We start from the raw sequence: 26,798 nt of genomic DNA on the forward strand, positions 1-26,798 counted from the left end.
AAGCTTGCTATCAGACGGTGTGGTCTGTGAAGTAGGAGGGCATCCACATGGGGCGGGGGTTGGCCTAGAGCAGGAAGCCTGAACCCTAGTAAGGTAAGAAAGGCAATCTCATTGTGGAAAGCGGGTCGAAGAAACAGTTGGAAAGTGGTCACATACAGGGAGAATTGATCAAATTAGTAAATAGATTAAAGATAATGGGAGCAGGCTTTCTGACTATAAGAAAAGGGAGGGACAGATATGGAAACGGAGAAAACTGGAATGAACCCTGTGATATTAGATAGAAAGGGAGATACTGGTGTAAACTAATGGTTTTCACTATACATAGCTGGACATAGAACTAGAGATGGGAAAGTTGTATATATACGTAGAAACATGCATACATACATATATTCTCTGCACACTAAGAGAACTAAAAGGAGCATAACCACAATAACAATAAGCACTCCTAGTGCCAGATCCTGGTTTCTAAATAACATTCTTCACTAAAAGGAACCAGGGCTTCCTGGAGAAATGGTTGATTCAGGGTTGTGACAGGAAAAGTACAAGATGAGTTTGGAACCTCTTGCTGGGCCAGAAAGTAAGAAAATGTTCAAATAATAACAGGGACATATCAAAAAGACAAAGAAGTCATCTTGAACAAGACACCAATGGCCAAATCTAGGACAATTTAACAGCCCAAACAAATAATGATGCAAAACAAAACCCAATGTATTAAGTAGAAATCATGAGTCCATACTGATAAATATATCAGTAAGATAATTGAAAGTCTGATGAGTAACAAGAGACTTGCATATTTTAAAGTATCTTCCTCATAAAATTTACTAACTACAAAGAGGAAAAAGTAGAGTGGACAAGGCAGGCAGTCACCATCTAAATTGTGGTCAAAGTGAACATCACATAAAGGGACAAAACAAAATCATGTGCCAACTGCAGGGACATGATACGAGCTCAGAATCACCTTCCACGAAATTCCTGCCAAGGATGCAAAACCTGAATCTAGTAATGATGAAACATTAAACAAGCCCCAAAATGAGGAACCGTCTACAAAATAACTAGTCTTATAATCTTCCATATCCTAAAGATCATGAAAGTCAAGGAAAGACTGAGGAACTGCTCCAAACTGAAGAGGTTAAAGAGACATGACAATGAAAAGCAATACATGATTCAGGAAATGATCATTTTGCTAGAAAGAAGAAAAAATGGCACAACTGGAGAAATTTGAGTGGGGCCTGAGGCAATGATTCTATTAATATTAAGTTCCTGGGTTTAATGGTTATGTAGGAGAATGTCCTTATTTGTAGGAAAACACCAATGTTTTCATGGGTGAGGAAATATCATGTCTTCAACTTACTCTCAAAAGGCTCAGGAAAAAAGAGCTCTTTGTAGTCCTAAAAGAATAAAATAAATATTAAAAAAGTGATGGCCCCTCCAATTTACTAAAGGTGAGGCCAAAACCTTCTAAGAGATGAAATATTGGGGTCAAAATATCCTACTTCATTTACAGTAGAAGGAAGAATGAAGAGCCTACCTTTTCGCCCTTGCAAATTGCCATTCATTGTGGCTAATAGCTTCAGAGAATTGTCAAACAGCCAGTTGGGCTCAGCCACCTACAGAATACATCTTCCCAACCAGCACCCTGCTAGGAGAGCAAGTGGTTACAGGAACTCTTGATGTCCTATGCCCTTGGGTGTCTAGATGAGGCTTAGCATAGCTTTAGCTAGATTTTTATTCCTTACATAATATCATAATTTTCTATGTGTGCTGTATTGTGAAAAAAGGTTACAAATAATGCCACGGAGAATTCCAGGCACATGAAGGTTCAATACATATTCTTCACCCCACCCCCACAAGAAAATAATGAAGCAATTTTGCTCTTGAACAGTCACAGATGCTATTTAAGTACTACCTGGCACCACTACTAGACAGAAGCCCTGAAACAACAGATCTGTCATAAAAGTACAAGTTATTTACCTGTTGAGTTAAAGAGGATTATATAAAAGTGCTCATCCGTTTCTGGGATATCATCTTCGTTAACGAATACAGATATTCTCTGCTCTCTACTTCCAACCTCAAAAACAAGCGTTTCTCCTTTTTCAACAGGAACAAAGTCTCCCTCTCCTGCGGTGGCCTTCCCGTCCACGGTAGCATATTGGACGGTGCAGACAACATCAACAGATCCATTTCTGAGAACTGTAAAGTCAGCAGTCTCACCTTCCTGAACCCTCACTATGCGAGGTTCTGAAATATTCACAAAGAAAAGAAGAAACATATGAGCTTTCAGTATTCCATCTACGTTTTCAAGTCATATATGTTTCTTCGCATCCCCACAAGAAAGTCCCTCCAATGTATCTTCGCTTAAAGACTCACCTCTAGTCCCCAATCCTACATGAGACCTCCTTTGCTTACATCTAGCCAATGGTCTTTCTCTTAACCTAATTCCTACAGAATCCATTGTCTTCAAAACCCAATTTTGGTGAATTAAATACGATCTGAAATCCCCTGCCTACTATTTCATATACCTCATTTCCAAATATAAACTGTAAGTTCCTTGAGGAAAGGCCCAGATATCTTATATTTTATGTCTGTCACAGGAGTTAGCAGAAGGTTGAACAAAAGACTAATATATAAAATACATATTAACCACAGGTTAAGAATATGCATCAATAAAATAGAAGAAGTTTAAAAGATTTCTGCCATTGTAAACTGGATATCTTGCAAGATGGGCTTAAGAAAGAATTAGACAGCATTTAATTCTCACAAATAAAACTAAAAGATGTATCATGTGGCAAAAGACAATTCTAAAGAAACCATTAAAGTGGCAAAAATGGAGAAACCTTGATTTATATGACCATTCAATATTAGTTGCTATAGTAAGTTACCAACCATTATGTACAGTACCAGGCCCTGAACTAGCTACACTGTGGATTGGAAGAAGTTACATGAAAGAATATTCATTTTTGCACAAAGGAAAGAAAATAACTTGGAGTTTGAAGGTGGGGTGAACAAAGCTAACAAAACAGTACTCACTATTTTTTTCCTTCAGAAGATGCTTAAAAATATTTGTTAAAACCTCAAGAAGATCAAATAATGATCATACAAACAAATAATAAAATTATATTTAGAGAAGTATTAATTGTGTTTTATTAAGAATGTTCAGTTAAAAATAAATGAAAATGAACAAATATACTGTTTAAGAAAGACATACACTCACTCAAAAAAATAGCAATACCACCTGCAAAATAAATGGGGTCATCATTTCTTCTGATCCTCAGAATTGCAGTAGTCTTATTTCCTATTTTAGCTCCTCCAGTGGCATTAAGTAGGGTAATGGTGAATTCCTCCATTTCCTCTGGAATCTTTTGGAAAATGTCATACATGTTTTAAGTCAGGTGATTTGTACAAATAATCCCACTGTATATTCCTAAATTATTTTTATCTTTTTAAAAAATGTAGCTGTAATAATGATAGTGCTAATGTTCGTTTTCATTTCTGAGGCAGAACCACCCTAAATTATTCAAGTAGGACTCAGACCCCCAGAATGTTCATGTGCATTCATCCGAACAGCCACTTTATGGTGACTCTCCATAAAATGTACTGTAAATACATATCTTGCTTTAAGTTAAAAATAAAAATACTACAATCATACAATTTCTTTAAGAAAGTGGTATATATGCTGTTTATAAGAAAAAATAGAACAGAAAAATAACTCTTTGACATATTTAGAACTGAGTTCATAACAGTAATAGAAGTTCAGCTAACTCTCAAAGGCCACTTACAAATGTTACTGACGTTTCACCCCAGTGTGCCATAAAGACCTCATTCCCATGTCCTAACAAGATGAGGTTGCCCACAGCTCTGAGCCTCTATGAATGCCCCGGTGGACACTGTTTCTCTCTCACTTCCTCCATATGAGCTGGTCTTCTTCACATGGCAAGAGGCTTAGCTTTTGTCTCCAATGGGACAAGTCTGAACTACAGGAGGTAGGCTTCCACAGCTGTCCAAAGCGTAGTTCCCTCTGAAAGGTCCACTCCCACCGTTACTGAGTTCTTTCTCTGCATTATCAATAAGATGAACTCCTGGATGGATCCATGATCCTGGTGGGCCTCGACCCTGGCTCTGAGAGTGCACCAGGGGATACGTGGTAGGAGGCACACTTGTTTTCAAAGGGTCTAAGAACAGCGCTAGCTAGCACTTCACCCCTCCCCCAACCGTGACTCCCTGATATTTGACACCTACACAGTGTCACTGGCCACTATCAGTTCTAAGAGTTAAAAATGCCTTCAGGAAACCAAAAATAGTATTTCTCATTTAGGTTATAGTCTGACATTATCGTACCTGAGTTCTTTATCAATATATTCACAACAAAATATATTACCAATGTTCAATTATGTAATAAAACATAATTATTAAGCAATGACAAGTAAAGAGAATTATATACGCAATACTTACCTCATCTGGAAGGGAGTAAATGGTGATATTTTTTAAAAATTCCTGATCTCCAAAGAAAACAGTCCCTTGGACAGGAAATACATCTTGTGTAAAGTCTGGACTAACCACCCATGATATACTAACGTCATCAAAGTTGCCTCGATTTCTTATTATACCATAAACAGCTGTAAAATACAAATGTGTATAATATATGTGAGCATATATTAAACAGTTCTAAAATGATGAGTAAAGAAATTGCTCAAATAAGCAAACATAAAAATGAGATGACTTTTTTAAAAAAAAGCCAATTATCTGCTTAGCATAGCCTGCAACGTACCTATAAAAATGCCTTAGCCTAGTCATCCCTCTGTAAGCATCTGATAAAATAAATGGATTGATCTTTTCTATCACAGCTTGGATTTTAAAAGTCAGCATCGGAACGGAATAGTGATTAATTAGATACACCTATCGAAAGTCCTATAAGGATATTTGCTAATATATGCAGCTAAAGGAAGCTGCACACTCAAAAGTGATTTCTTTACCCAGAAAGATATTGTTCTAAAAAATAAACTACTTCTCATTTCAGACCATTGCAATAGTCCGCTAGCACAGTGGTCGGCAAACCGCGGCTCGCAAGCCACATGCGGCTCTTTGGCCCCGCGGCATGGGCCACGAAGTTTCAATCGCACTGTACATGCACGCCCGCACGTGGTATTTTGTGGAAGAGCCACACTCAAGGGGCCAGTTTGCCGACCACTGCCCTAGCAGTTACTCTTAGTTTTAAAGTTTTTCCTATATGACTCGACTCATTCTTGAGTGTCTGAATCCTACCACATATCATTAACTGAAATCAAAATATAACTGAAAGCAACAGTATCATCGCAATACTATGTATGAAATACAAAAAGTAATCCTAAATATCATTTTTAAAATACCAACTTTTGCACTCCATGTAATTTCTAAGATAGACAACTGAAAGTAAGTATATACTAAGAAAATGAATTTCAATTATTAATTTCCACTTCAGTAAACAGTAATCCTATATGATAAAAGCCTAATATGCTACGTGTGCAGTCGTCCGGTTGGCCGTTCAACCAATCAAAGCGTAATATGCTAATGATATGCTAAGGCCGCCCAACCACTCGCTATGACATGCACTGACCACCTGTCTGCCCCCTGTTGACGGGTTGACCAGTCACTATGACGTGCACTGACCACCAGGGGGCAGACGCTCCGACCGGTAGGTGAGCTTGCTGCTGGGGTCCAGCTGATCGGGACTGAACGAGATTGGCCAGACACGCCCTGAAGCCCTCCCACAATCCCTCCCTGGCTGGCCAACCTCCCGCATTGCACCAGGCCTCTAGTAGAATAGAAGAAGCAAAATAAATTACCACTATAGATATCGTCTCCTTTACTTTCATTTATCGTAACAATTAGATCATCAGAAACAAATTCTATAATCCCATGAGGATCATCATTTTTTAGAATCGTTATATTGACCACAGTAGCACTTCCCAACTTGCTTTCCCGTTCACCATGGCTGCTGAGGACCACCCAATAGTGTTCATCCAACTAAAATGAACATGTCAAATTAGGAAAAATACAAACTTGAAGTTTTCAGAGCAAGTAAATATATACATATATATTCAAGAATATTAATATAGTCAATTTTTCAGCAACATATAACTCACTCCATGATGACAAAAGAGCTGATATAATTCCTTTAAAAAAGTTTACCATAGTATTACATATGTCCCCTCTTTCCCTCCATTGACCCCTTGTAGCCTGCCCCCACCCCCAGCCCAGGCCTTCACCATCCTATTGCCATGGGTTATGCATATCTGCATACAAGCTCTTTGGCTGATCCCTCCCCAACCACCCACCTTCCCGCCTTCCCTCTGAGATTCCACAGTCTGTTGTTCCATGCTTCTATGACTCTGGATCTATTTTGTTCATCAGTTTATTTTGTTCATTAGATTGCATACATGAGTGAAATCATGTGATACTTATCTTTCTCTGACTGGCTTATTTCACTTAGCATAATACTCTCCAGGTCTTTATGTAGGACAAACTTACATCATTGAAATTTGAATGCCTTACTTTGTTTTTTAAGCTTGTTTCCCCCCCCCCCTTTTCAACCACAAGCATTTCTTAACCCATTCTTGCCCATTTCTTTCCTATAGCCTCTTGGTCATTGTTAAAAATATTTCTATTTAATAATATATGTACTAGATACTATCAACTTCCCACAAAAGCACAAGGAAAAAATAAAATCCCATACCTCTGGTATTCCATCCAATCTGCTTAGCAAGGTGATTACGATCTCTCTTTCCCCAGGTTTAAATTCCAGTACCCCTGTGTTTCCATAGAATTCATTGCTATCTCTTGGCTCTACCCTGTAGTGGAGAAACTGCTTAACGAGAGCTCCCCTGGATCGAATGATGCGGAGCTCTACAGATTCTCCTTCCTTAAAAGAACAAAACAATACAAAAATTCAAGTCTGCTGACGATTCTTCTGAAAATGTGAGTAGAGAACAGATTGAAGTTTCTTTCAACTTACTTTTATAATATAGGGTCCTCTGGAATCAGGAGAAAATTCAAAAATTCCCCCAGGATCATCATTTTCCAAAATAATCAGGTCACGGCTAGTATATCCAGACTTCAGCACTTGATTTTCCACATTGACCCTGGAGAAGTCAGAGGGGAAAAAGGCACTCACTATAATCTTACTTCTGAATTCTGCAGGCTTCTAAGGCAATATTTACAACACTTTCAGATAATTAATATGGAAGTTATTAGGAGGTTGAACCTTAAATTGATGTGAGTGTATTAAAAATCGCTTAACAGCAAAACAGCTTTACTCATAGCATTTATGAAAGAACTTTTGTTTCTGAATTTCTTTACATTAAAACCAAACACTGTATATGTACACCAAGAATATAACAACCAAAGGTTTTAAGTATGCTGTAATTTTATAAAGTACCAAATTCATAGATTTGTTTCAGTTTTAGAAAAACTAATTTGTAACATGTACTTAAAAATATATTTAACTAAAATTGTTTTAATTCTACATATACTTGAATTTATTTTAAAAATTCATTACATATGATTACATGAAGTGAATAAAAGTTGAATAAGTGGAAGAAAGCCACATGAATCAAAAATAAACAAAATTGTGACTGGATTTTAGAAATATTTTGTGATCTTTCATATGTTTCTATTCACCTTGATTTTAACCTCATGCATTTTTCTTTTAGTATAAAAAAAACACATAGTACTATAAAAAATGGAATTGAATGGATCTCATATGTATGACATATTATAACAATTCCTATACATATCTCAAAAGGGTATATTAAAACAAGATGTTTTTTCTTATTTCTGGTTTTCATGTCCAGTGTATAATTAAAATGATCAAAGGAACTGGGACAAAAAGGCTCTGAGGGTTTGAAAGCCTGCATGCTCTTTGAGAATTCTCAATCTTGAAAGCTGCTCTAAACCTTTCCAAATGTCACTTTCTATTGAGCCAAAACGTAGTGTTGAACAGACCTCAAAATCACAATGAAGCCACAATTAATATGTAGAAAGGATAGCTCACTTCCTATGCAATAGAGAATCTGAATTAGCATCCTTCCCTAGCTTTTGGAAACCTGACAACCAATAACTAGCATACTATAGTGGCTACAGAAGCGATTAGTCCAAATGATAGGAAAGTTATTTGTTAATTGTTATTGGAGTCATGTAATTTTCATAGTAAATTTACCCATATTTCATTCACATCAATATTTTTATTAATTAAAAAATTTTCTGTCCACATAAGCTAGGAGACAGTATAACTGAATCAGAATATAATAATCAGATTACAGCTAGTATATCCAGTCTAAATATCCATTTGAAGCATTAAACAAATAATTTGTTTTAACTTTCTTAAAATATGCTTACCCTTATATAAAAAGGCAAAATTTTTTTAAACTGAGAATATGTAGGCAGAAATTGTTTGCATACAAATCAATGGAAGAAATGAGAGTTTTTATTACAAATTCTCTGTTAAACAAACTATAAGATTTACAACAATGTTAGGTAAGAATTTCACAAAGCACAATAATTTTTCCCTATACTATGTGTAAACTATAAGGAAAGTTAAAGTTTTAAATTCTTCCTAATACGTAAATACACTAATTCTCAAACTTTTTATCAGACACCTTAAATGCATTCATAATTTAAAACTCAAGGGGACAAATGACTTCACATAAGCTCCCCTTTTCATTAAAAAATAAAAGTACACACAACGCATGCACAGGCAGGTGGGCAAGCAGCATTTCTCAAGACCTGTGCTCATGCAGAACAGCAGCTGTATCCAAAACAATGGCTTGCAAAACAAAACGTTGAATCACCAAAAACCAGGCGTTATGTTGCACACTTACCCAAAATACACGACAAACCTTTCAGTTTCTACTCTGTCAACATAAAAAGAAGCGTGGGAAGGGGAAGTAAGAAACAGACACCATTTGCCAAAGTCTCACTAATACAGAAACTTAGAGTGGCAAGGTAAGAATAAATTGCCCCCTGTGAGCTAGTAATGTCCACTTTATGGGGACTCTGCACACTGGGTTCTTTGCTCTTGACAAATGCTAGCAAGGGGTTTGGCAGTTCCCACTTAGGGAACATGACCCCATGGCCAGCCAGCATGGAAGACATTCCTTTCCAGGCCTGCTCCCAGGCGCTGGGGCCTGCCAAGCACTGTGCATGCTTACAAACCGCAGCAGCTGAGCAACTTTCATTCAGCCTGGCCTATAATTACTTAGTAGCTTTAATTAGTTTTTTCGGGGGGAAAACCCTTCTTCCTCAGATCTAAAGCCACTTTAGCTTTGAAAAAATAAAAACTCTATAAGCAGAGAAAAATATACCTCTCATTTGCACAGGAATATACTCAAAGTGCCATATCATTATATCATTTCATTATGACATCTATTTATTCAAATATAACTTTATATCAAGAAAGCTAAGCACTTTTTCAAATCCTCAATGAAGTGCATTTTCAAAAAGCACTGGAAAACACATGTCAAAATATACAGACCTCTGGCTTCATTTTTAAAGTCAAATGACACTATAAATAAAAGGTTATATAGCACATATACCAAAATTCTAAAAAATAAATTGGCATAATAAAATTGTTAATTTGGGGAAAACTAAACAATAAAATACTTCAACTGGTATGGTATTAAAAGCATTATAATCTGTTTAATACCAGGGAAACTTTTACCTAAATTAGACACTAAAAGAAAACTATAAACTGTAAACACAATAGAGTGTTATTTTTCGTTGCAATATTATATTGTAACTTCTTTTAATCACATATACTAGGATTCATTCATTTTTTCATTTTAGTTTTATTAAAAATTTGCAAGCCTCAAATGAAAGATTTGATAAAATTATTTCAGGTAGCAGATTTTATTCTCACATTTATTTAACTAAATATAAATATGTCTTTGAACACTCAAATGTAATTAGCTCATTCATGTTCATGCATAGAGATAATACAAGTATGCATTAGTTACTAATTGAATTAAAACATTTTAGTATAATTTTGAACTAGTATCATCTATTTCAAAAGAAACCAATGATTTCTGAAATTTCTACATCACTATTTGTATTTCATTGTGAACTGTTTTTTACCAATAGGAAAGAAAGAGGAAAACCAACTTAAAATTATATTTAATTAATTTCAATGGTTTACATGATAAGGTTAAAAATTACTATTCTGAAAGAATATGAAGAACAGTTACAATGAACTTGCAGAGGTGAAATTTAAATTATTCTTCAAACATTTAGTTCAGAGCAGAAACTCTCAGCTACATGTTTGGTTTATAATTACTGTTCATTTTGCTTTAGTTTTTTTAAGATTTTCCACTGATTTCGTAAGTACTTGAAACTAGCTTAAAGAAAAAATATATATAAGTGAAAAAAAATGATAATTTTCAGTTTACATTTTACTACATTTAACTGATTTTTTATCATATGAAATTTTTTAAGGTTTAATGTAAAATACATATTGTAACCATTAAGTCACTTGGACAGTGTGAATGTGTTGTTTTTATTTTTTTGCTTTTTTTGTCGGCTTGTTTCGTTGTTGTAGTTTTGTTTTACTTTTAATATGAAAAAGAAAGTAAGCATAATGTGGTTCTGAAAGCAAACCAACTGAACAGTGGATATTAAATAAAGTTCCCTACATTCTGTATTTTCTTTCTCATAAAAACACAATGACTCATCAGGTTTATGAAATGTGTTTATCAAAACACCTTCAAAGAAAAACTACAAGAGTCTCATAGTAAAATATAGAAAGCAACAGGGGTCACATAAAAGAATTCCTACTCTAGTCCTGACTAATATAGTACAAAATAATGCCTATTAAATTTATCTATAAATTTTACTGTTTTAAAATATGAATTTATCAAAACCCTCAAGTAACATTAATTTTAATATGTTAACATCTTTAACATAAAGAGAACTATAGTAATAAGTTTCATTTTGATTTTTTTTTAAATAACATCAATTAAATAGTGTTTTTTTTCATTTTTGGAAAGGTTTTCTGAATTACTGAAAAAAAAAGACTGATGATTGTGATGTTTTCTTAATATAAATGACCCACTGAAAAATGTTAATTAAATCCTTATTATTACTGAAAATAACTCTTAAATTTGTATTATTTTGATTCTCTGGAATATAAGCATTACTTAATGTTTAAATTCCATGAAAAAAAAGAATTTTATTATATGAAGATTAACAGTTTCTTTGAAGTCACTCAAAGGAGCTCTAATCCTCTCCCGTGTTGAAAATGAAGCTAGCAGAACAGTTTGCTTAATCTAATATTTTAGATTTGCTGCTGCCTATATTTTTTAGTATAGCAACATATTAGCTATGCTTAAGATTTATTTGAAACCAGCTATAAGTTCTCTATCAAATCTTTCCTCACAATGAATAGCAGGGTAAAAGTTCATGATGTCAAAATATTTACAGTCTAACCAGAAGCCATCAATAACCAAGGGAATAGTTAGGGGCCCAGCATATTAGCTCTTAGTTTTTTCTTTTTACTTTATAAGGAGAGAAGAATTGAAGCAAAAAACAAAATTATTTCTGAAAATTCGAATATATAAACGTTACTGAGCGTTACCTAAATGGTTATTACCTGTCTAGAGAAAGTGTTACTGTCTCATTCATTTCCGGTATGTCATCAGCTTTGACAGTAATGTTGATGGTTGTGTCACTTTGGCCAGATAAAAATACAACAGAGCCATTAAAGGGACCTATATCGTCCAGGGTCACTGCTTTTGAATTAGAGCCAGAGGGCTTCAAACTCCAATAGACAGTAGCCTGGCCATCAGTTCCATCCCGATGTAAGGGAATGTATACCTTATAAAGAAAAAACAAAAAAAGAACAATTTCTTATATACTCACATACTATCTATGCTTTTCAATGATTGCGTTCACATGTTATTACATGAATATATGTATTCTTTATAGAAAAGTAAACTGTTAAAGGGCATTAAAAACATTTGCACAAGCCTTTTCCTTAAGCTTGGAAATAATTTTAGATAGAACTATATTTATTAGCTTTTGTTAATCAAATTACTAACAAAATTGCCCCCACCAAAAAAGATGCCTAACCAGGGATGTCTTAACAAAAAGACTTAAATATTTTAAAAGACAGGATGATGAAAAAACATAGAACAATTCTGCTAAAAATTAAATTTCAATCTGAAGTTCTCTAAAAAATGAAATTAACCTAATGTCACAATATAAACAAAAATAAACCTTTGTGAGATTACAATGAGAAAATTATGTTTCATAAAATACATCCTAAAATGATAGGTGGCAACATAAGAAAATAATGTAAGTAACAATAAGAAATGTTTCTAATCAATATAATAAATGCAGTTCAAACAAAATCAGATATTCAAATCATGGCTCTGGGTTACCTTGGGCAAGTTACTTAACCTCTCTGATCTCAATTTCCACATGTGAAATGAAGTTAGTGATTCCCTGTTTTGCAAGTTTGTGGTGAAGATTACAGTACATCTCCACAGTATGAACGAAATAAATAAAAGCTATTATAATAGTTCTGAAACAAACTGGTAATTTTACTTAAGTGTAGTACACATTAAATATATAATAAAAGGACACCATAGACCATGATGTTTTTCAAACAAAGAATATAAATGATTACTTAATTGTAGACACGTTATTCTGTTTAAACTCCTAAATAAGGTATCCTCTTTGCTCTTTGCCCTTCAACACAGTCCATCTTTGAAAAAATTAAAATTAAAAAGAAGACATTTTCCTCACTAACCATTCTGTGAATTTGGCTGGAAATGGTCAGGGCTGGAGACTAAAGCGCCAAGATTCTTAGGGAAGACAGAAAATGTAACAGAGGCTTGTACCCTTAAATGACCAGAGGGAGTGGGCTAGTCCAGGCTGTAGATGGGACTAAGAGAAACTCCCACTTTCTCTGCAGTTTCCCAGGAGGGAAAGAATGAAAGTTCATGGAGCCCAAAACTTTTCCCCGAAAAGATAATTTCCAAGGGAAGTACGTAAAATGGTAAGTTTATAGCTTTATAAGATACATGAATAAAATGAATCCACACTTTAAGAAAAAGCTAAATCCTTTTTAGTAGGTTTCCCTTTTTAGAAGATAGCAGTATATTAAGAATAATAATAAAAAATAAAAACTATCTTGAAAAATGGAGCTCCTCTGCCAATATATAGAATCAAATACATAAACAAAGGAAGTTGTGACCACCATATTTTGACATGAGGCTTTGATATCGTAAATTGCTCTCCTCATTCCTGATCTGAACCTCAACCCAATTTAAATCATATGCAAGTGTCCGAGACCTGTAAGGGTCAATGTAATATGGTTCAGGGAATGGTAGAACTGAAGGTCACTAGATAGATGGTGGGAAAATTCAACCAGGGTAGGGGCAGAGGGAGGGATGCTGTATCTGTGAGCATGCTTTTGTGTGGTGTGGGGTATGGGAGTAACCAATAATTTGCCCACATATATAATACAAAATTCCTGAGATTAGGCATTCCACAATTTTACCACCATCACCTCCACTACCAAGCATAGTACCCCAGTCCTGTCCCAGGCAGGCATGATTAGCTTTCAGAAATGAATGAGTGAAATGCACCTGTGGTATATACCACTTAGCGTGTGTGTGTGTGTGTGTGTGTGTGTGTATATATATATATATATATATATATATATATATATATATATATATATATATATATATATCACTAGAGGCCTGATGCACAAAATTCGTGCACGGGGGGGAGGGAGGTGTCCCTCAGCCCGGCCTGCGCCCTCTCGCAATGTGGGACCCCTCACTCCTAACCGCCTGCCTGCTCGCTCCTTACCGCTTGGTTTGCTGCTCCTTACCACCCACCTGCTCACATCTTACCGCTTGGCTCACCACTTGGCTGCCACAGACACAGGAGAGGCTCCCACCACTGCTGCTGCACTCACCAGCCATGAGCCCAGCTTCTGGCTGAGCAGCGCTCCTGCTGTGGGAGCGCACTGATCACCAAGGGGCAGCTCCTGCGTTGAGCATCTGGCCCCTGGTGGTCAGTGAGTGTCGTAGCGACTGGTCGTTATGGTCGTTCCACTGTAACAGTTGATGGGCTTTTATATATGTAGATGTTTTAGCTATCACTCTATCACATGTCATAGCATTATCCAAAAGCAGCCACATCAAAAAAATTCTGCTTTTGCTGTGAGCAAATAAAATCTAATTTTATTTTATCGAATATGAAAAAAGATTATGGAAAATCACACATTCATCAGTTACTTATTTCAAACTACATATTGAAGCTGGCTGTAAATGGTGAAGATTTTCACTACCTATTAACTCTATATGCTAACCCTCTAAAAAAATTAGTGTCTGTACAATATCTCAAACTCAGTAGGCCCCACTGATAAGAGAAAGCCTACTTACCACTTCAGCAGGGGAATCTTCTGGTTCATGCAAAATGATCGGAAGGTTGCTAATAAAGCCAATTTCTCCATTTGCAATATCTGGAGTAACCGCTAAAGAAATATTGCGGATTTTCCCAAATCTAGGACTGATAGGTGGAATTGGGGGGTTTATGTTCACCAACTCCACAGTTTCCAACTATAATAAACAAAACAAAAAAAGAACAGAAATTTTAAAATAAAAAAGTCTTAATTGCATGGGGTAACAAAGTAAACATGGATAAAGGCTACCCATAACTTAGCAACTTCATTCTCTTTCTTCTTCCCTCTCCATCCTGTTTCAATCTCCTGCACTGGCTTCTTGAGCTCCTTCTGCTCCTCAGCTATTATTATTTCCCAGAGTTTTTTCTAAGCCCTTTATCTTATAATTTTATACCCTCTTTCTAATAATCTCTAGATATCTCCTGCAAGTGTCAAAAAGTTTATAAACCACCGCTATTAGATATAACATAAATGTCACATTGAAACTTTGCAGATAAAATATCAAAAATTGAAATCACTATCTTTGTTTCATGTCCCCTCACCACTACCACCACCAGCACCACCATCTGCTCTTCTTCCTTGTTACCTATACCCAACCATCTTAACCTCAAAGCCAAATGTCAGAGAGTTGTCCACATCTCTTTCCTCTCTTCCACTGGTCCACAGCTCTACTCAATCACCCAAACCCCTTCTCTGCCAGAGAATACACAACCACTGAAACTCCAAATGTGACTTAGTATGCCTTTACATTTAAAGAAATGCAACACCTGTAAAACATGGAGTGTCCCTGTAATTAAGGAACATGACCACCAGAGTAGCTTTGATGGTGCTCTCCTCATCCAGAATAGCCTTCCTGCATCATTTCACAAGTCCAAAGTGTACCTGCTCTTAAAGACCAATTACATTTCCCTCTCTTCCATGAAGATTTCCTCGGATCTTCTAGCCCTTTCTATTCTATTTGTTTTGGAACTTCTATTGTTATTCTCACTAAACTTAGACTTAATTATAAATTTCACACATTGCTTGCTTATGATCATTATGTGTATTATGGGCTTTCACTTCCCAACAGGATTATAGAGTTCTTGTGAGTTTGTGTCCTTCTCAGTATTTTCCCAATACCTGACATAGATCTCAAACTGCAGCAGCTACACAAGAAATATTTGTTGATTCATCTCGCCAACATAAACTGAGCTCTGTAGGAATCCTGATCTATAACAAATTTTCAACATTTAACATTGTAATTTTTCAAAATCCAACTTATCAAACTTCACAGTATTCACTTAAATGTAAAAATAATCATTATAGGACTGCAAAAAGCATAGCAATTTTAAGGTAAAAAGCAGTTTTGAACTTAACAAAACATTATGGGTCTCTCACTCGAGAGCTCTCTATTAGGCTTTGTAATGTGGTAACAACTGTAATTTAAGTGGGTTTTCCACAAGTGGACTGAACTGGTACTGATCCCTCATATACTCTTAAAATTTTTTTATGAACATTATACATTTTAAAGGGCAAAATACATGTCTTTTAAAAAATGTCACACACTTTGCCTTGAAAATCATATATACGAGAAAGATATTAAAAATTCCATATTTGGTAAACATACATTTGAGTCAATGAAAAAAGAAATTAGATTGACAAATTTTGCCAAATATTAGTATATAAACTGGGTCAAGTAAACTAAAATGTGTGATTCCTTAGTACATTGAATTTATCTTATAAAATATAAAGATAAATAGCTAAAACCACACAAGTATAACTGTTATTCTTTCTAGAGAAAAGGAATATCTATATACCCATACACATATATATATTTATCTTTAAAAATAGCACACAGAATAAAATAAAATATGTATATTTGAATGGCATAAAATATAAAGTATGCATTGTTTAGAGGCAAAGATGGTGGTAAAATACACTGGTCATATGTAAACACATGTGTGTGAACGAACATTCTCATTCCCATGTATTCACAAAGCTCTAAACTGGTAATACTGTTTAAAACATGAAGGGGAAAAAAACTGAATATAATTTTACTTTAAAACTTTCTAAAAAGAAAGAAAGAAAATAAGTCATATTTATATTTATCAAAAGTTAAAGAATTCTAAGTACCATATTTTGAAAATTTTAAAGAAAGAAGGTATAGAAGGCTATAAAATGAACTGATTAAAAAGAAAATGCTAATTTTACATAGCTTATTTCCTGGTCTCTAAGCCTTTTTGTCTGGGTTCCTTAAGCATCTGCTAAATCAAACTGTTCCATTCATACCGAGTTGTTCTTTGCTTTCAGACAGTTTGCAACTGGGGCGGCACATTAGTAACCCCAAGCTTGCCAAAAGTTGTATCTCAGACTGATGTATGTAGCTGAGAGGATCACTGAAGAATGAGGAGCTCATGTCTCAGATTCTCCTTTCTTCAGTTTCATTCAACTTTCCATGCAGAGTCTGATGCCTCCTATTCTTGAATTGCTCATCCATTATGCACTATACAAACTACACAACCTTCTCATTCCAACCAGCCTTCCAGGACCTACAGCTATTTTGAACCTCAAGAAACTGTGTCAGTGACTAATAATGCCTTTTTTCCCTACAGTGTTAAATTAAAATGTCTGCACAGTGAGAGCTTTGTTTTTTAACTGAATATGCAAACAGATAAAGAACTGAATTCAGAATTAGTGGTGCAAACAGATTTCCAACATGGGATCACCAAATATCCAGACTTTACATGATTCTTCAAGTGTTACCTTACTTTTCAAGTGTCACCAAAAACAAATTGTCATGTTCATGTAGAATGTTGAAACATAAACTAGCTAGGATAATATCTGACCCTATCTAAGTTTCTTAATTAGGTTTTGTTTACTTAAGGATTCTCTGCAGCTACTTGGCTAGAGATATTGAAAGGTATTTTTAAAAAACTAAAAGTTTACTATAAAGGCTACTAATATTGTCATCCATAGTAAAAAGTGGTTGAGGCAGCATAAGAAATCAGAAAACTAGACTGGGAACAGAAAAGTCCTCTACAAATCAAAATCAGCACTTCTGCATTATCAGTCTTCAAACTCCTGTCTCGTTACGGCAGCCACTGTAGGAGTGCCAGGCTGCCCAGGCCTCCACGGAGCAAAAAGCAACTGTGTAAAATCTTTGCTTCGTTTCACTTATTTTAATAAGTTGGTTCTCATATGAGTTGTGACCTATGCAAAACTGGAGAGACAGAAGGGAGAACTGAATGCTGAGATAATGGAAACACAAAAACCTTAAACATATGCTACAAATTAAATGTTTATATCCCCCCAGAATTCATATGTTGAAATCTTAATCCCCAATAATGATGGTATTTGGAGAGGGGACCTTTGGGAGGTAGAGCCCTCGTGATGAAATTAGTGCCCTTATAAGAAGAGATAGTGTCCTAACGGGTTTGGCTGCGGACTCAAGGGTCCCAGGTTCGATTCCGGTCAAGGGCATGTACCTTGGTTGCGGGCACATCCCCAGTAGTGGGTGTGCAGGAGGCAGCTGATGGATGTTTCTCTCTCATCAATGTTTCTAACTCTCCCTCTCCCTTCCTCTCTGTAAAAAATCAATAAAACATATATTTTAAAAAAAAAGAAGAGATAGCAAAGAGCTTGCTTCTTCTGGCTCTCCACTACGTGAAGACACACCAAGAAGACAGCAGTCTCCACACCAGGAGGCCGGCCTCACCAGAACCCCTCCAAACCAGGACACCGGCCTCCAGGACTGTGAGAAATGAATGTCTATCGTTGAAGCCACCAGGCTATGGTATTCTTTGTGGCCGTCTCAACTGACTGAGACAATGCACACTAATGAGAATGCTCTGAGTCGAAAAGAGAAGGTAGAGAGTGCTCACACCAAAAATAAAACAAAAGACAAACACCTCCATTCAATTCTGAAATTCCACTTGACAAGTTATTGTCTCCCAAAGGTTCTTGGAAATCACTAAGTTTGGAAATGCCACCCTAAGGGAAATCTGGTGAAATTAGTATGCATTTCCATATACTAATAAAACTAACTTTAAAGTTAGTATAAAGCCAAACATAAAAGTCTTTTTAAAATCTCTAAACATATCTTCATATGTGTTCTGCTGGCAGCGTTCTAGTTGCTTTAACTTCCTGCCAGGGTATGGGCTTGACCGCTTGCTTAATTCCACTTCACAGACCCAGATCACCCCGCCCCCAGCCAGCTCACAAGAGCATTCCACAGGACACAGGGGAAACAAACAACTGTAAATGATTCCCTGTTCTGTTCACCCGTCTCTCCAAAAAGCGAAAGGCAAGGGTCCTCCAAAGAGTGGGTTATCCTCATAGACAAAAATATGCAGCACATCAGAATTTCCTCATTTTGAGGAGACAATAAAATAATAATAACAGTAATAATAAAAATAAAGATGATGAACAGGATGTCCCGCCACGAGTAACAAAGCTTTGGGAACACTGGAAAATCATCTCCCTCTGGGTGGGCATATTATAAAAAGGCATCCCCTACAAATTATATATCCCTGTAGCAGGTCACCCACTAGACCCTTCACCAGGAATTGTCAAGAAATTCAGAAACAGCATGAGTGGTGGCCCAGATTAAAAAAAAAAAAGACAAGAGTCTTCAGAATGAAAGTGCATGGCAAGGACCTGTGAAATTTAGAATACCAAGAAGATGTTAAAAAAAAAGAGCTTTCAGAGATACAGAACAAGTTATCTGCTTTATTTTTTTTGCCATCAAATTTCATGTCAGCAACAACAGAAATTAAAAAACAAACCTTCCCAAGGAGTAAAGAAGAAATTATTTTAATCTAGAAATTTTTACCTAGCCAAATTATCAATGCATAAAATTTCATCTTTAGATGCTCAAAGACTCAAAAAGTTTACCTTGCACATATATTTTCTGCACATGTATTTGAGGATAGATATATTACAGCAAAACTTAAAACACAACTTAAGGAAAAGGCAAGAGATCAAGAAAATTCAAAAGCTCAGTAAAAAAGCTCCCAGTTGTAAAGCACAGAAAGCGATGCAGCTGAACTCAACACTCAAAGTATGTTAGACAGCTTCAAGCCCTAACATGGTGAGGGTGGTATGTAAAACAAGAGCACTCAGAAACTCCAGAGAAAGCACAAACCATAAGACAAAGTCTACGCAAAATTATGAAACAAATTTAAGTGTGGCATGATTCAAAAGTAATAATAAAATGAGATTTCATTTTATATATATTTCAGTTGACAAAAAGTATAGTGACATAAGATTATACTCTTTACGAATCATTCACACTATCTGAATCTATGTTTATTTACATTAACAAAACTTGATAAGTACTTTTATTGCTTTCTAATTTTCAGAATCAACCAAAACCAAATGCAAAGCACAATCATACTATCATGTGAGTGCAGATGTTTTAAACTTTGACAATAAAAATGTTAATAAAGTTAAAAAATAAGAGGTAAGATGGAGAATATGTTTATAAGGCCCTTATTTCTTCTTATTAAGTAGATGAAAATCCAGAGGTGCTATATACAGTTAATAGACAAAGAAACAGATTTTTAGTATATTATTTAAAAGTATCTACAGTATACAATTGTTCTCATATTGCTTAATTTCTGGAATGCCTTCCCTGTAAGTATTAATCATGAAAAAACACGTATCTTACACACCCCATTCCTATGTCACATATTCTCAAATCACTCAAAAGAACTGCAGACCTCTATCTATCCCCCCCCCTTCCCCATTGACAGTTTGTGAGTTACTTCCCTATGTCATCCATTATATTCTGACCTGCATTTCATGTCTGATGTGCTTTTATTATCACCTGATTAAAATTTTACCTTTAGCAGAGCCCTTGTTTTTTTCATCGTAATATGCCTCTCTGGACTCCCTAAGTAACTTCTAGTAACCAATAGTAGAATCCAAATTATAAATGAGATCAAAATAATGGTTAGTTAACTCTTTCACATAGATAAGTACGCTTACAATTTAACCAACGTTTAAATTACTTTAATCATTAAAATACCTGTATAAGGAAGTGGGCCCCATTTTGAAGGAATGCATCATTCCTTATTGGTAATTTGGTAGTGACTTGGGTTTTTTGTTCTGGAAAAATGAGGCTGTTTCTCCTGGATATATTTAAGATGCCATCTTTTGCTCGCAAAGGGTCCACCGCTCCGGCCGGAATATAAAGTGCAGAATAAATCATCCTCACATCTCCTTTAGTTCCTCCTGATCTTGAAAAACTTAAGGATAAATATCGTTCTCCTGGGCTGCTTTCAATCTTCTGGTTTTCCATAGGAAAAAACGTTATCAGGCCATAAACATCATCACTATCCTGAATGTAGAACAAAAGCTGAGGATAAAGGAATAAAATATTAAAACGCATAATTCTCTCCTCCAAGATTCCCAAGCTGTTTATTTGCTAGGCTATTCTGATTTTTAATATTTCCTTACATATCATATCTAAAACTGATCCCTTCTTGTATACTGGTATACTAGAGTAAAAGAGGAGACAAAAACAGATCTGAAAACCTTCCCAATTTATAGTTTGTTGAATTTTTTAAGACTAAACTTTTTATTTACAGAAGGGACAACCTTGAGCAAGCGAAGCAATCATCATTTCCAAAAACCAATGTTCTTCCTGCCACATCAAAGTACACATAAATGAGACCTGTGTGATCAAATTCTTTGGCTCTTCTACGACACAGAAATACGAGTAAAGCATAACAAGAGACCTACCTCTGCTGGTTCACTCACTTCTGCACCTCCTCGTATTGTATGAGGCAGAATCTGCAGCAGATAAGCTTCTGCCTCTTCTGGAAGATCATCATCAATGACAGTAAGAGGAATGGATGCCAACATCTGCCCTTGTGCAAAGTGGAGAACTCCAGAGCTTGGTCCAATATCTGCTGTTACCGGTGAGGGATCACTGCTATTCCGTGTCAACACCCAGTTCACGGAAATATTCCCATGGGTGCCGCCATTTCTGACGACGGTAATATTTTCAAATCTAGAATTTTTAAGAAAGAAATATATACAGTCACACCATCCACTCTAGTTCCTTTAGATGGAGTATTCAACTGTAAAGTTGGCCATCAGATACAGTTAAAAACAGTCTCCATACATAAGGAATGATTGTTTTTAATATGAAGGATTTGATATTTAGATATATCCTAGGAAACAACTATAGTAGGAATTCACTTGCATATTTAAATCACTCCCAAAGTAGGAGAGAAAACAGTGAGACCATGGTGGAGGAAATGACATACTCTCAAGAGTTCAGCATTGTGTCCAACACCACAAACATTAAATCTTGGAATAATATAAAAAAGTGATTGGAGAAACAGGTTTAGGCTTAAAATAAACCATACCTTGATGTTGTATCTTCATCAATTATAACTGTCCTTTCAAACAAGACACTGTTGAATGAGAGGACTCCATAAGGTTTGTCATTTGGCTTAATGGTGATTTGTACAACAGAAGGGCTTACTAGCACAGCATCTCCCTTTAAGGTATCTTTTAGTAACACAACATGAAACGATTCAGCAATCTCTGGTACGGTGTCATCAATTATTTGAAATTTCAGGTATGATTCATGAACAAAAGGTGGAAAAACAATAGTTGTGTTTAGCTGAAGATCAATGAAGTCTACATTTTGCTGGGCATGTGCTGTTGAATTCCCAGTTACAACAGCATAACTGATTGAAACTTCATATTCATCAGATCCAATTGGATATCCACTGTCATTTTTTCCACGAATCACTGGAATTATGAGAATGTGGTCTTCCTCCGGTACCAAATAATTGCTCTGAATGAACCTCACAGGACTATCATTTTTCTTAATGATGATCTCAACGGAGCTCCTAGAAGTGTTAATCTCAGCTCCTCCTTCTACACTTTTAAGTTGAATCAAAAATGTTTCATCATTTTCTGGTACCTGTCAAAGAAATATTAATTATGGCAAAAACATCAATAACTAAAACACCTGCAAAGAAACCAAAGTGTAAAAAGTCACTATGTTTCAATAAATTACATAAAAATTAAAAATATTTAACTGCCGAAGCCGGTTTGGCTCAGTGGATAGAGCGTCGGCTTGCGGACTGAAGGGTCCCGGGTTCGATTCTGGTCAAGGGCATGTACCTGGGTTGCGGGCACATCCCCACTGGGGGATGTGCAGGAGGCAGCTGATCAATGTTTCTCTCTCATCCATGTTTCTAACTCTCTATCTCTCTCCCTTCCTCTCTGTAAAAAATCAATAAAATATATTAAAAAAAATATATTTAACTGAAGGGGGCCTATAGAGTGGCTTGTTTAGTGTCCACTTGCTAAAATATTTTCTAAAAGTAAATAACATTTTAGATAGGGAAGGAAAAGTTCATAAGGCAATGGTGTGAATAGATAATGAAGTATAGGTATAATGTCTTTCAACCTTGATCAATCTTTAGATAACTCTAAAGATTTGATAGTAAAATGAACATATATTCTTAGTAGTTTTATCAGAACTAGTAGGGTCAAAAGCAACAGTCAAGGTCAAAAAATATCTAAGAATCCGGAAAACTACATTAAACATCACATGCAAATGATTAGTTTTCAACCATATGATTTACTCTGTTTCTTTATAAAGAGTTTCTAATTCAAGAGTTAAACATATGATAACAATCATATGATTTCCAAAATACACATCATGCCTCTCTGGAGAACAAGCTATAAGAGTCACTACTGGGGAAAATGTTGACATTGTTAAAATTAAAATATATACTCTGGATATATTTTTTGTAACTGCATGGAAATCTTAGGGATAATTTCCACTGTGCTGTTTGAGCTTTCCTTCACTATAAATTCTATTTTATGAATAAAAGTGAAAAAATATATCTTTTTACCTCAATCAATAGCAATCAATGAAAGAGGTAAAGCTATTTATCACAGAAAATAAAATATGACTTGATTGATGATCTTTTTTCCCCAACTTTATTGAGGATGATTGAAAAATACAATTATATTTAAAGGGTGCAATGTGATGATTTTATATATACACATATTGTCAAATGATTACCAAGATCAAGATAATTAACACATCCATCACCTCACATAGTTAACTCTTATGTGTATGTGGTGAGAATGCTTATGGTCTACTGTCAGCCACTTTCAAGTATACAATACCATAATTATTAGCTATCATCACCATGTTGCACATTAGATCCTTAGAAGGGTTTTTACATTTTTTTAACTGTTCCCTTTTTTTAATATATTTTATTGATTTTTTTACAGAGAGGGAGAGAGAGAGTTAGAAACATCGATGAGAGAGAAACATTGATCAGCTGCCTCCTGCACACTTCCTACTGGGGATGTGCCCGCAACCAAGGTACGTGCCCTTGACCGGAATCGAACCTGGAACCCTTCAGTCCGCAGGCCAACGCTCTATCCACTGAGCCAAACCGGTTACAGCAGGGCTTTTACATTTACAATTAAAATGTATAGTTAATTATTGCGCCAAATTATAAAATTTTTACTGTTCCTGGATCTAAAAGCAAAACGTTTCTGTTAGCTCCCAGAATATAAACTAGTTATACTGCTACCTAATATTTCATCTATTTCAAGAGAAACACTCTTTTCTAATAATGTTTACTTTTTTTATTTTTCTTTCTTCTCTTGGGACTTGTGAATGGGTTTCCTAACTTTTTTGTAGGAAGGTAGAGGGATGATTATAAATTCCTAGCTATTCCCTCTTTTTCCCGCTGGCAATACTAAGATTTTTTAAAGGTAAAAGTCATGGTTTGTCTTCTTTAGCTCATGGTGGATATACTTGCATATTATCATTCAAACTCATTCTTCCCTTAGCAGTCATATATCTCAATCCTTGGTAACTTCAATGTGAAATGCAAAAATAACTAAAGCCTTTCTCTGAATGTGAACATTAAAAATATCGAAACAAAAGAATACCAACTATAGTAAAAAACTTCTTTGCATTTATAGTAAAATATTATGCTGAATAAGTAGTACTGTACCTGATCGGAACCGAAATCACTAAGAAAATCAATCATGAGCATTTACAAAATGCTTAGATTTTTGTGGTTGACAATTATATTCAGGTTCATCAGCTTTTAGATATACAGTACGATTTAATGTGAAATAAATAAGGAAAATATTAACAAGATATATTCCAAAAGAGCTTTTTATAGCTAAAGTATGACTGGACACTATACTAACTTTACACAGGACTGTGTTCTTGAATAATTTCAAATACTGAACACAACTTAATCTTTGACATAATGTTCTCTAATATGTCTATAACACAGACAGAGTCCTTGTCCCATCTGAACATTTCACATTATCCCACCTCATCATCAAGCACTGTCAGGTTATAAACTACTATTGCTATGCCCGGGGGAAAGGAGATGTTTCCTTTAGCTGGACTCAAATCTTCTTCCGGTGGATTTGGGCCACCCTCTACCTGCAAAGAAATAGATGTAAAATAGTTCACAAGAGTAAAAAAGCATTATTGTGATGTCCGCTGACAAAAATCTGAAAGTTTATTTTAAAATGTTGTGCAAAAATTATACTAACCAAATGTAAGTCTGCCCTTCCAACTAACAGTCAAGACCTATAATTACAGATCTCGACTGTAATTACACTAAACTACATAGTTTTGAAGAGCTTTCTCTTTTAGCCCAACCATTGTATTAAACCTGAGGAAAAAGAGTTATAAATATTTTTCTTGAGAGAAAGTTATTCAAAGTTAGTAAATTCTCTTAAGTAATGGAAGCAAATACCAATTCCACCAGGGACTATGCAAGGTATTTAACAACTCTATGCAGCATTTTCCTCATCTTTCAAATGAGCATAATCTATATATATATAAAAGCCTAAGCGATCGAATGACCAGTTGCTATGACGCGCACTGCTCCCACAGCCAACCTCCCATGGCCGGCCAACCTCCCATGGTCCCTCCCTCTGGCCGGCCAACCTCCCATAACCTATCCCTCGCGCCCTCGGCTGGCCTACCTCCCTCACCCCTGATCGCTGACCAGGCCAAGGGACCCCGCCCATGCACAAATCTGTGCACTGGGCCTCTGATAATTTATAACAGGCTAGATGTGAAGATTTAATAAAAATCATTCCTTTGAAAGGTATTTACTAAGTACTCTGTGCCTGACCTTTTTTAGGTAGTAAGTATACAGCAGTGAACAAGGCAAACTCCCAAACCACCAGGCCCTTACATTTGATGAAAAGGAACAAATAATAAATGAGTTTGTGTGAGATGCAGATAAGGATTATGGAGATAAAATTTAAAAGGGCATGAGAGAGACTGAATGCTGGAAAGAGTTGCTGTTTACATGCAGTGAAAACAGCATTAGAGTAATGCATTAGAATAGTATATGGAAATATTAAGGGCTCCACAAATGAAACCTGTAACTATTTCAACTGAACAAAAGAGTTAAGAGCCAATAAAATAACTTCAGACATCCACAGCAAAGTTGAAAACACTGTAACTGACGATGCCATGTCCTTTCTACAATTTTTCACACTTTTCCCATATTTATTATTATCAGAAAAAATTTCAAGAATGGATGATCTAAGTGCATATTCCTAAGCAGATTAAATATTGCTTAAGGCTTCTTCTGTAGAACTTGAAAGACTGCTGCATATTTAATTATTGCCTATGCTTTTCATGCATTACTGCCTTATGCCAGTTTATTTTCTTATGTCATTAACATAACCACCATATGATGTAGGACTCCACCAGCACAGGTTAAACTCTTCTATGCTTCAGTAGAATTATGTTACATAAATCAAATTACCCATTTTATTGATGTCATAATTCATAATGAAGATATAAATTGGTAGCAAGACTTTTCAAGGTGTTAATGTTTGAAAATAGTATATGATCATGTTTTGGATCTTATAAAACAAAAATTAGTTGAAGATTTAAATATGTATCTCATAGAACAGCAATATGATGACATAATGGTGAGCATGTGCTAAGCAATAAAATGGAATGGTTACAGCCAGCACCAGAAGAAATACACCTCACCCACAGCCTATCTTATTCATGTCAAATGCTATAGTATCTACAGAACTCCACAGTGGAGTGCAACTACTTTTTTAAAATGGAAAATGCAGATGGGGAAGACTGCATATTAAGTAACTTTGTATAAGTCTAAGTGATCCATGGGCATTTAAATATTTTATATCCTTGACAAAGTTTATCCTAAAGGTTCTATAAATTTTATAGAGTTAACATATTACCATTGTATTTTGTGGTTAAATGATACACTGTGTTCCATGTAAGCACAGTATATTCAAGTAACAAGGAAAACATTTTTATATTAACCATGAAATTTATCAAATAATAAAAGTATTTAATTTCATT

General features: G+C 35.4%; 1 protein-coding gene across 1 annotated transcript in view; it reads right to left on the minus strand.

Annotated features, from left to right (window-relative positions):
* ADGRV1 (adhesion G protein-coupled receptor V1) overlaps window positions 1–26,798 on the minus strand; it is a 444,163-nt gene that overhangs the window by 409,949 nt on the left and 7,416 nt on the right. The window contains exons 6-17 of the mRNA XM_059695089.1: window positions 24,765–24,878; window positions 21,799–22,364; window positions 21,167–21,437; window positions 20,451–20,780; window positions 14,424–14,600; window positions 11,615–11,838; window positions 6,989–7,115; window positions 6,710–6,895; window positions 5,820–6,000; window positions 4,450–4,613; window positions 3,233–3,356; window positions 1,972–2,238 (exon numbers count right to left, since the gene is read on the minus strand). Coding sequence (XP_059551072.1) covers window positions 1,972–2,238; window positions 3,233–3,356; window positions 4,450–4,613; window positions 5,820–6,000; window positions 6,710–6,895; window positions 6,989–7,115; window positions 11,615–11,838; window positions 14,424–14,600; window positions 20,451–20,780; window positions 21,167–21,437; window positions 21,799–22,364; window positions 24,765–24,878 — 2,731 coding nt within the window. The remainder of the gene's footprint in view (window positions 1–1,971; window positions 2,239–3,232; window positions 3,357–4,449; window positions 4,614–5,819; window positions 6,001–6,709; window positions 6,896–6,988; window positions 7,116–11,614; window positions 11,839–14,423; window positions 14,601–20,450; window positions 20,781–21,166; window positions 21,438–21,798; window positions 22,365–24,764; window positions 24,879–26,798) is intronic.

The sequence above is a fragment of the Myotis daubentonii genome, chromosome 4 (genome assembly GCF_963259705.1).
Source record: "Myotis daubentonii chromosome 4, mMyoDau2.1, whole genome shotgun sequence".
In the NCBI taxonomy this organism is placed as follows: Eukaryota; Metazoa; Chordata; class Mammalia; order Chiroptera; family Vespertilionidae; genus Myotis; species Myotis daubentonii.